We start from the raw sequence: 16,199 nt of genomic DNA on the forward strand, positions 1-16,199 counted from the left end.
TGGTGTAAGATGTCGTCTATGCTCATTTCCGTCCGGTCTAAGCTACGTCCTACTGTCAGTGTCCACAGAATATTCATATTTTCGTATATCTTTTTTTCTATGATCATTTAATTAACACAGAATTACATATAGATTCATAAATCAAAATATCATCATTAGAGTGCTATTCTATGGAATAAATAAACGTCATGATTTTTGAACGGTCAAATTCATTTTCCGACTATGAGAAATTAGATTTTCGTTTTTGAGACTGAACGAATAATTCGTGAATTGTTGAAATTCACAACGAAACATATATATTATTGTAAATGGTTGCTCTACTTTCTGATAACATAACAAATAAATTGGAATATTTTTTTCGAAAAAAATATTGGTCCCTTTCAATGAATGTGAACCCCTCCGATCTACTTCCAACCCAGCCAAACCACACTTATGGATCGAAACTCAGTAAGTTCCCCGTGATCTGTATTATCACAATCGGCTCTAATAATTTTTTTTCTAAAAGAATGCGTTCTGTCCCATATTAACCGAACTCAACAGTATCCGCAATATTTCGCTCTCATACTGAAAAACATTTTCAGCCCCCTTTGGATTGTTCAAGAATGTCTTATTATGTTTCGTTGTTCTTGGAGGGTTGTATAGTAAGTATTCGATTTTTTTAATGAACTATCGATACTAATTTCTCGCATTCAGTAATAGTAGATAAAGTAACGGACGAACACACGATGAAAATAGAGAGAAAATCCATGGAAAAAGATGAATGCGAAGATGTTGAAGATCATTTAGGGCATAAAAAATTCAGTGAGAATATGTTAAATGTTGAAAGGGAGGCTTTAAGTGCTAATGCTCTTAGTTCGATCAAAAGCGATGTCGCAAGTTTGAAAAGCCAGGTTATGAATCTATGGCAAGTATATTGAATAAACTAGTATTTTTTTTATAACCCATATTTACAGGAATAATATGAATGGCGTACCATCAACATGCGAGATACCTGAAATTGAGAATAAAATTCGGCATGCTATACTAGAGAGCGATGTAGTTGATAGTAAAATAAAGAAAGCCCTAGATACATACGATGCTGATAAGTTAGCCTTATATGGTAAGAATTTTCCTAATCACTTGGGATATAGGTATACTCAATTCTTTCTGGCTACACTTCTAGCCTATACTTTTCGTGAAACGCCCTGTAGGCGAGCGATATGAATACCCGATTTTTTCCAGATTATGCGGCTGATTACGCGGGTGGTGAAATAATTGCTATCCCAGAAACTACACCTTATCCAACGAGCAAGATAATGCAGCTATTCGGATTTTTCAAGCTGACCTATTCCTCTTCACCAAACGAAATTATAAAACCCAGTACTATACCCGGGGACTGCTTCAGATTTTACGGTTCCAAAGCAAAAATAATACTGAGATTGGGTAAGAAAATACCCGTGGGTTCTGTCACAATGGAACACAGCCCGCTCCTGGAGGATCATTCTGATGCCCCGAAGGACTTCAAAGTTTTCGTAAGGTTTACCTTATTTCATGAATTTTTTCAATAATCAAGGGTATTTGCAGGGACTGACGGATTCAGAAAATGGCAAGAAAATTCTGTTGGGCACTTACACTTTCAACATACAGAAGCATGATTCATCCATCCAGAATTTTCCGATCAGTTCTTCGATATTTTCAAACAATGACTTCGAGTACGTAGAGCTGGAAATTCTTAGTAATCACGGCAACGAACGGTTTACATCCATTTATAGGTTTAGGGTGCACGCAGGAAAAACTAAAGAATGAATTAAAATTGTTATTTTTTACTGAAAATATATGTTACGTGTAAACATTGTTCTATAATTGATTCCACAAGGAAGTTATTGCTTTTTCTGTTTGATAAAATTACCTTTTGGTGGATATAAAGGTTTTTTTGAATATGGCACAATCTAAATGACAAGACATAGAATAAATCTCGCAACTACCGAATACCGAGGACAAAAACATTACCTTTCGATAATTGAATCGATTCTACCCACCCCTGTCTGAAATCGGTTTCAGTGAACGCTGTTTACCACAGAACATCAGTTCATTACTGTTCTGTGGTCGGTACTAACTTCACGGTTTAGCTAAACTGACGTAACCAGGTAACCACAGACCAATAAAAAAATTGATCTGAGGACATAACTGACCTTGTTAAAGAAAATGAGGAAATTTTCGAGGCAAAAATGAAAAACAGGTATATAAGGTGGTATCAATTTTATTGTTTTGTCAGTTTTTATTAAAAAACAACCCTAATGCCATTCAGTACTGGCTGCCCAGTTAGTTGGCTGAGTGGCAGCAGCAGCGGCACTCCATTCCTCTTGGGCCTGGCTTGCCCAATCGGAGCTTGCAACAGGTGGAACAATAGCAGGAGATGGAACGAGAGGTTGAGCAGCTGGATCTTTGTATTCGTAATCGATGGCTTCAACAGGCTCTGTGTACAACTCATGAGCAGCAGGGATGGCTGGCACTGCTGGGATCTGCTTGATTTCGTCTTTTTCGGTCTCTTCTGGTTCCCTGAAGAAGTACAAATCGACCTTCACATCCCATTCAACTTCTCTCTGGATGGTGCCCCTGAGTCTGAGTACCTACAAATGGGAAGACATATTCAGCAAAATTTCCAAACCAGAGGGCTTCATTTGAGTGATTGTTGAAAAATCAGTTGGAAAAATTGTATAATATCATGGTTTATCATGAAAAAAGGGAACAATTTTTTATCATCATAAAGAAGAAACTTGCCTATCAGACTATAAAAGGAATTTTCCAATTCAAATTGAAACCAATCACAATCTGATAGTCTATTGAATGTTTAAATTATCACTACAAAACACTTACTTCACGTGCCAAGAGCCACCACAAAAGACCAATGCTGTGTGGGGCCTTGTTGTTTCCGGGAATGGCGATGTCAACAAACTTCAGAGGACTGTCAGTATTACACAAGGCAATAACTGGAATGTTCACGTAAGATGCCTCAGTGATGGGCTGGTGATCATTAGCGGGGTCTGTGACAATCAACAGACGAGGCTCACGAAAAGCAGCCTGAATTTGATTGGTGAATGCACCTGAAAAAATAATACAATCATGTCAGATAAGAAAATTAACATATCAACCATCTAATATAATGATATTGGTCAGAAATAGATTGAAATCACTGGCAATCATAGGTTCCTTAAATCAATTGTTCATCATGTAAAATAAATTGAGAAAATCCTAGTTATTCTCTAGAAATAAATTACCTTGATTCAACATAAACACAGGTCTTGAAAATTGATGAAATGTTTCATCTTTTCAGAGTTGAACATAGATGCTTTACCTTGCTAGATGACAAGCCGCAAATGAGTGAATTCTTTTTCTCTTTGCACATGCTTAGTTGCCGATTCACTTATACTCCTAATCATCAAAACTTTAATTCTTCATCGACTATCTGAACTTCTTACCAGGAGTGAACCTTCCGGCGAAGGGAGTGGCTCCGGTGTGGTTGGCGAACTTCAGAACAGCCCTTTGACCGTAAGGACGCGAAGAAATTACGAATACCTCAGCGGGGTTCTCAATGGCAACGATAGCACGGGCTGCCAACAAGATTTTTTCCCAGATTTTCCTCAGGTTGATAATGTGGGTACCATCAGAACGCCTTTTGAAAACGTACTGTTCCATCTGGAAATTGATATTGTTCGAACCGATGTGGGTACCGGCTGCGAGCATTTTCTTGACGTCATCCTCTTTGAGGGCGAGAATATCCAGATTTCCAGACATCTTGGCGTTTGTTTATCTATTTAGGAAAACCTGCAAAAACCGCAAAAAATTATTAGTATGCAGTTAAAAAGAGATCAAGTAAACACAAAACTTCATTTCAACCACATACATGAATTGAAACTATTATCGACGAATGAGAAAAACAATTCGTTTAAAACTTCAATGATATAAAAAATTCAAAATATAATAGAACTTACAACTGAGGTTATCTACATTTTAAATAATCTAAATTATAGAAAAAATTAGTAGAAAATACATTCGTCAATAAGTTACAAAGCATAATAAGACAGGTAATTTCAAAAGAAATAGTACATTCGGTTGAAGATTGTAAAAATAATTGCAGATAAAATAACTTACGCGCTCAATGCCACAGGAAATGTTGTCTCTCGACTAATTCGTTCAGAAAGAAACTGAAGTAAGTTGCGTGTTCAAAAGAAAGGTTAGTTTGTCCACGTGACAGGAGTTTAATCATAGAACACAGTTTTCATGAGAAAAACGGCCTTCGCTAGATGGAATTTTAAATAGTTCTCGAGAGCAGCGAAAAATAAAATTGATAAAATAAGAGTAAACAACAGTCGTTTCATAATCAAGAACAATAATTGATCTTTGAGTTTCATCCCATTTTGGTAAGTATAATTATCTTGCGCCCCTGGCGGATATGAACGAAACTACTTTAGAAGGGGCATAACAAAAAGAATATAAAATAATAACTATAGATTGATAATATTATTATTCTAAATCTAGATATATATCTTATGTACGTGTATGTACATATACGTGTCTCCTATAGACAGTAGCGTAGCTAGAAATTTTGTTATATATTTATGTGAAAATTCAGACATTCTCTTTGCTTTTCGATTGTTTTTTAGTTTGCCATACACCTACTCTTTTCAGTTTTGTTTTTACCCTTTTAATTCAGAAAGTCTTTTACATATCAATATATCGCGATTCGTCCAAAAGAACTGCCAAAAGGGACTAGATAAAAAGCCCAACTTTGAAAAAACCTAAACTTCAATAAAAAAGTTTCATTCAGAACAGAATTTAATTTTCGTGAATCTCAATTTGCAATTCCTCCACCAATTTCAAGAAGCCTTTGGGAGTAGTGTTAGCATAAACAAATAAACAAAAATGTTATTGAAAGATAAAATAAAGAGGATCTTTGGATTAAAATATTTACAATACGTCAAAACTTTCATTTATTGTTGCATTATGAATGCCGTGTTCAAAATTAAATGTTTACACAAGATATATCTACCTGCTTTGCAGCTTCAGAGGAAATCTTTTTTTTAGTCAAGTGTTATCAATCTGAGAAGTGAAGTGTCAATTGTTTCCCTAAGGAATATTTCTTAGATCAAGAGTGAGTACTCGAAGATAGTCAGACTTTATATGGGCAGATCGTGTTCAGACAATTTTTTATTTTTTAAGGCAGACCTGAATAGATGACGCAGAAATGTCACAAAAGTTTTGAATATGGGCTCTCAAAAAAATAAATTAACATTCCATAACCCAGTAAACTCTAAAAAATGACTACGAACTCAAAAATATTTCATATCATTTCTGTCCGTGTTTGTAATAATATTTTTTCCTGAAATTATAGGATATATGATTTTTGTCCCAGTTGATATTTCACCATAGCCTTTTCTTCTCAATGGAAATATAACCTATCCTTGGAGGGCTTAGCATTTCGAAATTCAAACATATTCAAGGTGATAAATATTGATACAAGATAAACCCCTCAGTTTATCATTGTAAAAAGTAGGTACAATTCGATGTTTTCCTTCAGTTTCAAGATCAAAAAGGAAACAAAGATGAAGATGAACTTAAATTATAATTGGCCAATGCAAACATGCAAATAAAATCCACCATTTATCCAAAAAGACTGAATAACATCGTTGCATTTCGAGTTTCATAAACCACTTCATGTGTTCAGGTTGTTGAAGTGGTTTTATCTTCACCCACTTCCCGTTGCTATTTGTGTTAGGGATACACGTCTAATTATTTATAAAACATGTTCTACCCAACAAACACAATATACAGCAACTGTACATATACTGCACTACAAATGCCACCAGAATGCAGCACAGAGATTGCTGTACTGAAACTGCACAGTTTCTGTATTGATAATTCTGCATTTTCAAAACGCAGTTTTTGATGTACAGTAACTGCACAGTTTCTGTATTCATAATTCTGCATTTTCAAAATGCAGTTTGTGATGTACAGTGACTGCATAGTTTCTGTATTGATAATTCTGCATTTTCAAAACGCAGTTTTTGATGTACAGTGACTGCAGATTTTCTGTATTGATAATTCTGCATTTTCAAAACGCAGTTTTTGATGTACAGTAACTGCACAGTTTCTGTATTCATAATTCTGCATTTTCAAAATGCAGTTTGTGATGTACAGTGACTGCATAGTTTCTGTATTGATAATTCTGCATTTTCAAAACGCAGTTTTTGATGTACAGTGACTGCATAGTTTCTGTATTGATAATTCTGCATTTTCAAGATGCAGTTTGTGATGTACAGTGACTGCATAGTTTCTGTATTGATAATTCTGCATTTTCAAAACGCAGTTTTTGATGTACAGTGACTGCAGATTTTCTGTATTGATAATACTGCATTTTCAAAACGCAGTTTTTGATGTGCAGTAACTTCACAGTTTCTGTATTGATAATTCTGCATTTTCAAAACGCAGTTTTTGATGTGCAGTAACTTCACAGTTTCTGTATTGATAATTCTGCATTTTCAAAACGCAGTTTTTGATGTGCAGTAACTTCACAGTTTCTGTATTGATAATTCTGCATTTTCAAAACGCAGTTCTTGATGTACAGTAACTGCACAGTTTCTGTATTGATAATTCTGCATTTTCAAAACGCAGTTCTTGATGTACAGTAACTGCACAGTTTCTGTATTGATAATTCTGCATTTTCAAAACGCAGTTTTTGATGTACAGTAACTGCACAGTTTCTGTATTCATAATTCTGCATTTTCAGAATGCAGTTTGTGATGTACAGTGACTGCATAGTTTCTGTATTGATGATTCTGCATTTTCAAAACGCAGTTTTTGATGTACAGTGACTGCATAGTTTCTGTATTGATAATTCTGCATTTTCAAAATGCAGTTTGTGATGTACAGTGACTGCATAGTTTCTGTATTGATAATTCTGCATTTTCAAAACGCAGTTTTTGATGTACAGTGACTGCATAGTTTCTGTATTGATAATTCTGCATTTTCAAAACGCAGTTTTTGATATACAGTGACTGCACAGTTTCTGTATTTGCAATTCTTGATTTCAAAAATGGAGTATTTGATATAGAGTTAATAATAGAATCTAGAATAATAATTCATAGGAATTCCTAAAACTTAAACATATACCTTCTTCAAGAAGTTGAAAATTCGATTATGAAGGTTAAAGAGACATTTCATAAACAGATTTAATTCAATAATTGAAGACTCCGTTCATTACCAAAATATGGATTATACCCATGATAGAAGAATACTTCATCGCACCATGGTGGTACCAGAATTAGCCAAATGATGGCATCACTGCTCTTGACGGTTGCGATCACAGGGTAGCATACACGTCTATTGCGGTGCAGCATACGCCAAACGATGGCGCCACCGGCGACGCATTACTCTATGTCCTCTATGTAACCAGCGTTTATAGCAGGCACGATCTACGCTGCCTCGACGATTGTCGTAGCTAACTCCTATGGTTCATTAATCTCCACCCCTAAGAGTAGGCTATGTCTCAATTAGCGTGAAGTCACCTTTGCGCTTACCGCAAAAATACTAAGTGAAATTGAAAATTTCTGATTTGCAGAATAGATTTTCTGTTTATAACTAGGAAACTTCTCTAATAGAATATTGTTTCGTAATTGCAAGTTTCGATATAGTTTTTACACCGTGACTGCTACATTTAAAGTGCAGCTACTGTATAGTTTGAGCACAGTGTCTATTGTATATAAAATACAGCTTGCTGTACAGTTCTTGCGTGAACAAACTGCATATAAAACACAGCTAACTGTACAGTATTTGCACAGTGACCACTGCATTTAAAGTACAACTTGCTGTACAGTTTTAGCACGTAACTGCTGCATTTGAAGTGCAGCTATCTGTGCAGTTTTTGCAAAGTGAATACTGCATTTAAAGTACAGCTTGCTGTACAGTTTTAGCACGTCACTGCTGCATTTGAATTGCAGCTTGCTGTACAGTGGATTGCGATGCCATCGCTGTTTTTGAAGTGCAGCTGTGGCTGTATGTCGAATGCAGTTTGTACTGTACAGTAACTGCAAAGTCCACCTGGACATATACGGTCCTTTTTTGTGCAGTTATTGCATTACCGTAACTGCAGTCAATTGAAGCAACGAAGTACAGTTTTTGTACAGTGACTGCATTTCAGTGTTTGCTGGGTACTGACATATTTTGGCTATCCTTTAGTCTACAGAAGAAACGCTTCAACAGCACAGAGATCTTTTGGAGAAGATTCAAATTTTTCCTGCTCGAATACAAATAAAAATGCACCAAAACAATCAGAGTCATTGAACGAATAAATTGACGCCTGCTTCTTACATCACAATCTATAAACATCTCATTGTAACCCGATCATAATCAAAGTGATCAATAGTTGAATGGAACTTTTCTCAACGCCGTTTCAAAATGTTTCAGTGCGGAAATTCTCAACAAGCAGCGGTCAGTTGAGACACGTGAAAAGAAGCTACCTCCAACGGATCCACATAACCCAATGGCTGCCGCAGTACAAAAAATTCGACTTCATATCGGATTTGGTCGCCGGCCTAACAGTGGGCATGATGTTGATACCCCAATCCATAGCCTACGCTGGAATAGCGTCGTTACCAGCCCAATATGGTCTATATACGGCTTTCGTGGGTTCCTTCACTTATGTGATATTTGGGACGATAAAACAGGTGTCCATCGGACCTACCAGCTTGCTGTCCATGTTGTCCTTCACTTATCTAGAAGGTTATCCAGTGGACTACGTTATTTTTCTTACCTTTTTGGCAGGTTGCGTTGAGTTGGCGATGGGACTCCTCAATTTAGGTAAGTTTAACCTAGCTGTCTTCTTAACGATCAAAGTTATGCCCTCTAGTTTTTTTTAATTAGGAATTTGGGCAGAGTATGGGCATGGTTGGGGGATGTATTCAATGGGAAACAATCAAGTTGCTCAAACAAGCTATTTTTGATCAAAACCTGGTATGTTTTTATCGATTATCAAATTAATGATCGCAAATTTCAGGGTTTTTGGTGGATTTCATTTCACCACCTGTATCAGCCGGTTTCACTGCAGCAATTTCATTCTTGATAATGGCATCCCAGCTCAAATCCCTGCTCGGTCTGAAGATTGTAGCTCATGATTTTGTAGAACTCATGACCTTGATACTTAGGAATATTGGCAACATCAAATGGAGCGACACAGTCTTAGGATTCAGCTCAATATTATTCCTATTTCTACTCAAGGTAAGACCATCAATACGTTTGCAAAGTTGCACTTCACCATTGCCTTACTTTTTCATTTTAGAAATTGAGCTGCCTTCCCTCAAAGAACCGAACACTCCAAAAAACGCTTTGGTTCGTTTCAATTTCCAGAAACGCCTTGATTGTAGTGATAACCTCCGTTATAGCATACTACTACTGCGACAGGGATGGTAAAGCTCCCTTCGCACTGTCCTCCAAAGTACCATCAGGTTTGCCTCAATTTTCACTCCCCAAGTTATCGGCAGTCCACAACAACCAAACCTCCGATTTCTTCGACATGATACACACCTTAGGTTCCGGTATTTTCGTGGTACCGATCTGTGCCATACTCTCGAACATCGCTATAGCTAAATCTTTTGGTGGGTAACCTTTAGGACGCCTATTAAACATATATTGATACCGTTTTGTAGCTTCTGGAGTGATCGTTGATGCCTCGCAAGAGATGATAACCCTGGGTATTTGTAATATATTTGGGTCATGTGTTCAAGCAATGCCTTCTTCTGGGGCTTTCTCAAGGTCAGCGGTTGCCAATGCAAGTGGGGTGAGGACGCCCATGCAAGGTTTTTATTCAGGTTAGTAAAGTACAGCAACAGTTTTTGAATTAATCAAGATTTCTTGGTATATTTCAGGTACAGTCATAATTTTAGCTTTAAGCTTCCTTACCCCATATTTCTACTATATTCCAAAGGCCACACTTGCAGCAGTATTGATATCAGCGGTATCGAGTATGATCGAATATTCCCTACTACCTGTGTTATGGAGGACAAACAGTGAGTTTCTCATCATGTGTTACCTTATTCTTCAACAGGAAAGCTTTTCAGGGCAGGGCTTTACTCCATACTTTATTTAACAGCGACGTTTCGAAAAATTTCTCATGCGCCTGAAGAAGGGAATAGATTTTCTCGAAACGTCGCTTCCAACAAGAATGTAAAGTAATTCATCATGTTTATTCAGGAATCGACTTCTGCTTCTGCCTTATAACGTGCTGCCTAGGGGTTATATACGGTGCTGACATAGGACTCATCGTTGGAGCAGTACTGAACTTAGTAGTTTTGCTAAAGGACTGGTCCAGACCAAATATCATCATCAAGTTATGCTCGGTAAGTTGGATGTTTCATTTCATCGAGTCAAAAGGGAAACTTCGACAAATTTAACTAGAAAGAGCAAGTGCACATCGTTTTATTGACACCTTAAACCACAATAATGCGCTTGCTCTGTCTTGGGGGAGTTTCAGAACGATTCCAAACAGCTCAGTGTAGTTTCAATGAGGACGAGCTAGCGTACAATGGTACCTAACCTATAGTGAAGCCTATAATGGGAAAATTTCATTTCAAATCTGATTTTTTCAGTGGGAAAAGACTGACAACACTTACGTCCTCATCAAACCGGAATTTGGCCTCTGTTACCCTGCTAGAGATTATCTGACAGAGAAGGTAATAGAAGCACAAGCTCAACACGAACATATCCCCATGGTCCTCGACCTATCCAACGTTCTGAAGATCGATTACGCGGCAGCGGAAGTAAGTCATGCGCATCATCGAGATTCGGTTTAGGCGCACATCGAGTCATGCTTCTCTTTGATCTTTCAGGCGCTAAAAAACCTGCTCGAGACGTACAATCAGGACAAGGTGAAACTGGTCCTCGTGAACCTGAACGATCGGGTGCGTGAAACTTTGAAAAAATTGAATCGGAGCGACAAAATCAAGTATTGCCACAGCAGTTCTACCGTATACGATGAAATGTTCGAATTGATAGAAGATCCGGGCAATAAAATTCCACTTTTAGAATGTTGCGGAGAAGTGTAGGAAGAGGTGAGAATTATGGACTTGACTCTTATGAATTTCAGACTGAATATCTATTTATTAAATATATTTTCAAATAATTTTCGTTTATTCCTTCCCCAATCACCTTTGAAACACATAAACCTAACAGCTTCATTCCATTCACTGTAGCATTATGGGAAATATATCGCTTCACTATACTGAAGGAAAATTAATAATGTACTCCAACTTTATTTATATCCACAATGATTGCACATAAAAAATTCGCAGCTCAGTAATCCATATGCATGTTGGCTAATAACCATTTTGTAAATCTAAATACAAATGTTCTAAAACTAGAATTGCTTTGCACCGAGTGTCTTTAATATTTCCTCATACGATATCCAAAATGTCAGTGACCAAGGAGCCATCCTCAACCATATAGGGAAAAAACCCTTATAAAGCGCGGGAAAGCCCTCGTTTTTTATTGTACTTAGTAAACAGTCTATTGAACCTTTGTATATCATCCCCCTGAAAAATACATTTCAAGTAGAAACTCTCAAAATCCATTGAGTTTTCGAATGAAATTCAGCACAGGAGGATGTTACTCGAGTTAGGTTAGGTAAGGCTCTCTGCGGTCCATATGGAAAAGATAGGTAGGAAGATAAGTAAGGAAAACACGAGTGAAAATGGCATGTGGAAGAACAGTGAGTTGAATGAATACCTTCCATGTTCATCCAAGGGCTGATTCATAACCCTGGTCTTCACCACATCTGCGGGGGTACCCAACCCCGCAGCCACCAATCCCGCGCAGGCACTGGCTAATAAATGGCAAAAATGGTTGTCTTCAAGTGAGGTATTTCTCAGTATGAAACGCTTGGCGGTATCGTACGTAGTTAGGTCCCCAAGATTGACTAAAGCAGCTCTTTGCACATTCGGTATTGAACCTGAAAGACAATATTAGACATATTCACACGTCCAGTGGTGGTAGGGAATTTTTTACCTTTCCACAAACCCCTATACCCAGACGATTTCACGATTTTATTGAAAGCATCAAACAAGCCAGTAACCCTAGGGGGCAAGCCCATTATTTTCCTTTTTCCTTCCATTTGTAACTGCACCTTCAACAGATCTGTTGGACTGGCGATGAACTGCGCAAAAGCGCCAGCGCTTACACCGCCTAGATAAAATTCCAAACGTTAAAATTTCGAATAAAATCAAAAGGGACTGAATAAACTCACAAATTGCAGATTGCCATATTGGGAACACATCTTTCTTGCCCTTTTTGAATACTTTTTCTTTGAACGTTATGTAGGAAACTATTCGAGTACCAGAGTATATCATATGCCTCACTAATGCAGCACTCACCCCTTGCCATAGCTTAGTTACTCCCTCCTCTTTCACTATTCCAACAGTGGTACGAAACATCCCCCTCTTTGGGGCCTACAACAGACACAAGAATTCGGAAACGTGGACTTCCATATTCCCTCCAAATCAACCACCAATGCAACAAAGCAAATTTCACAGCTGTTCTCGAGTTATGAATGGTGTAACTAACAAAATGGCGACTTTATTCTATAGATGGTGTTTTTAAAGATGAGGTTTTCTCTTCGACAGAAGATAGAGAAGTCATCAAAATAAGTGCTCATGACAAAGTGCTATTATTTCATCCCTTGTTTGAAGGGTTCGAAAGGCAACAAGTTTGTGATGAGCATTGTGAAAAAAATTTCGAATTTAGACGAATTTTATTGGTGAGATTTTGAACTAGTATTCTATTTTTTACACTTCTTCTGTCAGTTGGCCAGTTCTACCTTCTGTTAAAAGAAGCCCCACCTTTAAATGCACTCTGTATATTGAGATTCAAGATGGCGGATGTATCTAGTAAGTTCCCATGTTGAGCATCTACGTCTAGAGTGAAAATAATCATGCATACCTTAACGAGTTTCTCTTCTTGTTTATTGGCAATTTCACCCTGTATTTGAAGTCTTGTTTTTATTAGATCTAAAGGGTAGGTAACTAGAACAAACCATCGTGATAATATTTAGGCTGAAAAATTCGTAAAATTGTAGACATGTAGGGACACACAAGAAGCTCTGAGTTGAAGGTATGCTGTAAAGTGGTAAAAATGATATAAAAATGTAATGACACACTCTAAACCAATAATTATAACGAGTAAAGTACGATAATAAGCAGAGTTTTTCATTTGAAATAATAATGGTGTCCGCAAATTGCAGAAAACTAAAAATATGTTCAATGGCATTAGATGTTAGTCCTGATTTGCATCATTTTGATCAGGGATCATGTAGTAGATCAGCTGTGAGTGAAAAATTGTCATATTTTCGAAAGTTCGCTTTCAATAAGAGATCTACAGGAAAAAATTACTTACTTCGCTATCAGTCTGATATTTTTCATACTTGGGACACTTATTGAATTTTTTCAAATTAGGGTTGTAATCGATACAACTTAATTTTCCACTTACCAAATTCTGAGTTCCATGCTGCTAAAACAGATACTGAGTAGGCGACCCATAATGAATCTGCGTAGTTTGGTAATTCTTTTTGAGGTGGGACTGGTGGCATATTTGACAGGAAGCCTATAAAAAAATGTTTTCTTTTGTTATAAGATACAGAAAACCTTTTCCCAATGACAATTTTGGACGAAACAGGACGTCATACTATCACGACAAGAGAAAATGAATTAGGAATAATATAAAAAAATTGGCCTCCTAGAAAACCGGTTCTAAATCCCATTGACTTTTAAAAGGATGAAAAACTTCAAGAGTCCTTTTATGAATGTAAGTTCACATCTGATTAACGAACATAAAACGGATGTTTTAAATTTAAAAAAAGAACCTTTATAAGTGAGTGAATCCCAAGCCAAGAGAGCATGAAGTTCACCACGTTTTTTTTCAAACGCACACTAACATCCACTCTGCCGAATAGCGAAACTGTCACATGATGAAAGACAAACTGCACTTCGGATAATTGATTTTCAACGATGAAATTCACACCAATTATTCGCATGTCATACAATATCCACTTGTAGCAATTTGGTTCAATGAGTGCGATATGCTGTGTCGACTATGAACAAATGCATACAGAGTGTTCTCAAGTTTCAAGGGCGAGTCTTTTTTTTTTCGAAACAAGTTAGAATTCATCAAAATGAATAATTACACCATTAACCGCCTACATAAAATATTCAAGATGGCGGCCTTATCATCCCCTCAAGTTCAATACGCTTTCCTTGAATTTCAAGTACATACTTCGCGCAAGGCTTAGCAGGCTACTTTTTTCAATCACCTGTTATTGACCATAAATAAAAATTCAGATTTTGTTCAACGATAGTTTATTTAGACATGACAATGTAATAAACTCAATGAAGAGCTCTGTGGTTTTGTAAGAATAAAAATACAAAATTATTACAAACAAAAAAACAAAAAGATAGGGTTATGTTGCGCGCCCATAGAGTTGATATGAAATTTTAATGGCCGTTTGCACAGACTTATTTGAGGCTTAAGGCAGGCTTGCTTACTTATTTCCCCAGCTACCATAGCAATCACTACATAGGTATGTTAAGCCTGCCTTAAATAGGTAACTGGGAAAAACAGGCATTGATGTATGTTATGTGAAACACCATCATAAACCGGAAGAACACAGATTACAAATTCAACATAGACCTAGTAGACTATGCATACACTAATTTATGTTAATCTATGTAAGTTAGGATATTTCTATGAGACAACACAATAAATAATAAATAATTTAAAATAATAGAGGACCACCTATAGTCGACACACATTTTTTTCAATTCAAGAATCGATTCAGTCGTTGTCAGTGCGAGCGTTCTAAAAATAAACGATTTCTTCAAAGGACGTTGCTCTGTGTTTTTTAATTCATGAATACAAATGAACAAGATCGATCATCCGTAAGGTTAAAAAAGTACATACCAATTTAAAAGTGATCGAAATTGAAGGATTTTCCTAGATCGAACTGAAGGTGATTAGATGACAATAATCAAGTACGAAACGAATCATGCAACTGGATTGAACGGACAAAAAACTAACTTTATTACCTACTATGAATATTGCGAAAGTTCAAAGTACAAAATCGGAATCAATCGTAAGGCAAATATTAGTCTAACATATATTGTCTATTCCTAAGTACTTGAATGTTGTTAAAAAACGAGTCAAAAACCGTGTATTTGGAATTGAAAACTGATATTCTCAGCGAACATAAACCATTTAACAAAAATTATCTGTTGAAAGTTGGTTCAGGGGTAAACTAGTAAGCTATGAAAAATGCGGTAGTCTGATATTTTATAAAAATAAAATGAGATGGCCGAGATCCAAAACGACTAATCAATTTCAGACAGCAGCCAATACCGCATAAAATAGTTATGTTGAATCATCAATGGATAACGAGGAAGTAAACAAATTTACTATAACCTCAATTACTAATTACATCTTCATTCGAATGTTTTTACTAACCAAATTACATGAAACATATGTTTTTACTTGCCATTTATTAATGACTGCCTGATGTCGAATTGTTATACAACAATTTATTTTTGTGATAGACAATTCATTCACATTTCACCTACGACTACACGTAAATGACAACATCATGTTGCGTACATAACAACACCTATCATCCGTTTTTTTCCTCTGTTTTCGCTTTTATTCTGTTTAACTTAAGGAAATATATACTACCATCTCATTCTAAACCGAAAAAGATATTCTAGAACATGATGAGAAATCTTTTTTGAATTGAAGAGATTTTGGAAATAATTCAGAGTAGCCAACCTTGGAAATTCGAAAAGGTTATAGTCCATAATGCACATGACCGGGTATTGCTCAATTTTTTTGAAATTTGAATGAAACCCAGTAAAAAAGTTCAACCTCGACTGTAAAGATTACCACATTTTATTGAGACCAAATAGGAAGTCCTATGACATGGGCTAGTTTCGATCCCACTAGAGATGCGACTGCATCAGATATCAAAATTTAAATTTTTTACAGCAAACCTCTACCTCATTAAATATTCATTATTCGATTGTAGAAATTCAAAAGTGACATTTTTCTCGAAACAACTACGAAAATTAGTCTGATGGATTTAAATCCCGCTTTGAGTACTATTCTGAAGATTTTGAAAAATTTCGAAGTTAAAGCAA

General features: G+C 36.4%; 4 protein-coding genes across 6 annotated transcripts; 2 read left to right on the forward strand and 2 right to left on the reverse strand.

Moving 5' to 3' along the window:
* Positions 1-171: 171 nt before the first annotated feature.
* On the forward strand, positions 172-1,833 carry LOC123317213 (SUN domain-containing protein 3-like). The gene is made up of 6 exons (XM_044903626.1): positions 172-447; positions 582-641; positions 694-904; positions 954-1,099; positions 1,222-1,511; positions 1,564-1,833. Exons 1-6 carry the CDS (start codon positions 309-311, stop codon positions 1,783-1,785), a joined length of 1,068 nt encoding a protein of 355 aa, XP_044759561.1. The 5' UTR covers positions 172-308; the 3' UTR covers positions 1,786-1,833.
* A 390-nt stretch (positions 1,834-2,223) lies between these two features.
* LOC123316564 (40S ribosomal protein SA) lies at positions 2,224-4,280 on the reverse strand. The gene is made up of 4 exons (XM_044902706.1): positions 4,132-4,280; positions 3,459-3,804; positions 2,857-3,083; positions 2,224-2,609 (listed from the first exon to the last, which is right to left on the reverse strand). Exons 2-4 carry the CDS (start codon positions 3,772-3,774, stop codon positions 2,274-2,276), a joined length of 879 nt encoding a protein of 292 aa, XP_044758641.1. The 5' UTR covers positions 3,775-3,804; positions 4,132-4,280; the 3' UTR covers positions 2,224-2,273.
* A 643-nt stretch (positions 4,281-4,923) lies between these two features.
* Positions 4,924-11,153, forward strand: LOC123316563 (sodium-independent sulfate anion transporter-like). Its single transcript, XM_044902705.1, has 9 exons — positions 4,924-5,131; positions 8,443-8,835; positions 9,032-9,252; positions 9,314-9,629; positions 9,681-9,842; positions 9,900-10,040; positions 10,225-10,370; positions 10,620-10,790; positions 10,860-11,153. Coding segments are annotated over exons 1-9 (1,767 nt in total). The 5' UTR covers positions 4,924-5,130; the 3' UTR covers positions 11,076-11,153.
* Positions 11,154-11,262: 109 nt separating this feature from the next.
* Positions 11,263-15,759, reverse strand: LOC123316565 (mitochondrial uncoupling protein 4). Of its 3 annotated transcripts, none has more exons than XM_044902707.1 (7): positions 15,548-15,759; positions 13,510-13,623; positions 12,964-13,046; positions 12,272-12,473; positions 12,034-12,210; positions 11,755-11,977; positions 11,263-11,561 (listed from the first exon to the last, which is right to left on the reverse strand). In XM_044902707.1, exons 2-7 carry the CDS (start codon positions 13,607-13,609, stop codon positions 11,387-11,389), a joined length of 960 nt encoding a protein of 319 aa, XP_044758642.1. In that variant the 5' UTR covers positions 13,610-13,623; positions 15,548-15,759; the 3' UTR covers positions 11,263-11,386. The 3 variants fall into 3 exon arrangements, with proteins under 3 accessions (XP_044758642.1, XP_044758643.1, XP_044758644.1); XM_044902708.1 differs by lacking the exon at positions 15,548-15,759 and adding an exon at positions 14,977-15,131; XM_044902709.1 differs by lacking the exon at positions 15,548-15,759 and adding an exon at positions 13,883-14,014.
* Between the last annotated feature and the right edge of the window lie 440 nt (positions 15,760-16,199).

This window comes from Coccinella septempunctata, chromosome 7, assembly GCF_907165205.1.
Source record: "Coccinella septempunctata chromosome 7, icCocSept1.1, whole genome shotgun sequence".
In the NCBI taxonomy this organism is placed as follows: domain Eukaryota; kingdom Metazoa; phylum Arthropoda; class Insecta; order Coleoptera; family Coccinellidae; genus Coccinella; species Coccinella septempunctata.

Excerpts from the sequence above, each read along its gene's own strand:
- LOC123317213 (XM_044903626.1), top strand. The coding sequence starts at position 309 with ATGGTTGCTCTACTTTCTGATAACATAACAAATAAATTGGAATATTTT. Across the intron at positions 905-953 it reads AGCCAGGTTATGAATCTATG|GAATAATATGAATGGCGTAC; the intron begins GCAAGTATATTG and ends CCATATTTACAG. Across the intron at positions 1,512-1,563 it reads CGAAGGACTTCAAAGTTTTC|GGACTGACGGATTCAGAAAA; the intron begins GTAAGGTTTACC and ends GGGTATTTGCAG.
- LOC123316564 (XM_044902706.1), bottom strand. The coding sequence starts at position 3,774 with ATGTCTGGAAATCTGGATATTCTCGCCCTCAAAGAGGATGACGTCAAG. Across the intron at positions 3,084-3,458 it reads CGCCGGAAGGTTCACTCCTG|GTGCATTCACCAATCAAATT; the intron begins GTAAGAAGTTCA and ends TTATTTTTTCAG. Across the intron at positions 2,610-2,856 it reads GGTGGCTCTTGGCACGTGAA|GTACTCAGACTCAGGGGCAC; the intron begins GTAAGTGTTTTG and ends TCCCATTTGTAG.
- LOC123316563 (XM_044902705.1), top strand. Across the intron at positions 8,836-9,031 it reads GATGGGACTCCTCAATTTAG|GGTTTTTGGTGGATTTCATT; the intron begins GTAAGTTTAACC and ends CGCAAATTTCAG. Across the intron at positions 10,791-10,859 it reads TCGATTACGCGGCAGCGGAA|GCGCTAAAAAACCTGCTCGA; the intron begins GTAAGTCATGCG and ends TTGATCTTTCAG.
- LOC123316565 (XM_044902707.1), bottom strand. The coding sequence starts at position 13,609 with ATGCCACCAGTCCCACCTCAAAAAGAATTACCAAACTACGCAGATTCA. Across the intron at positions 13,047-13,509 it reads AGCATGGAACTCAGAATTTG|TTACCTACCCTTTAGATCTA; the intron begins GTAAGTGGAAAA and ends GGTTTGTTCTAG. Across the intron at positions 12,211-12,271 it reads AATATGGCAATCTGCAATTT|GCGGTGTAAGCGCTGGCGCT; the intron begins GTGAGTTTATTC and ends AATTTTATCTAG.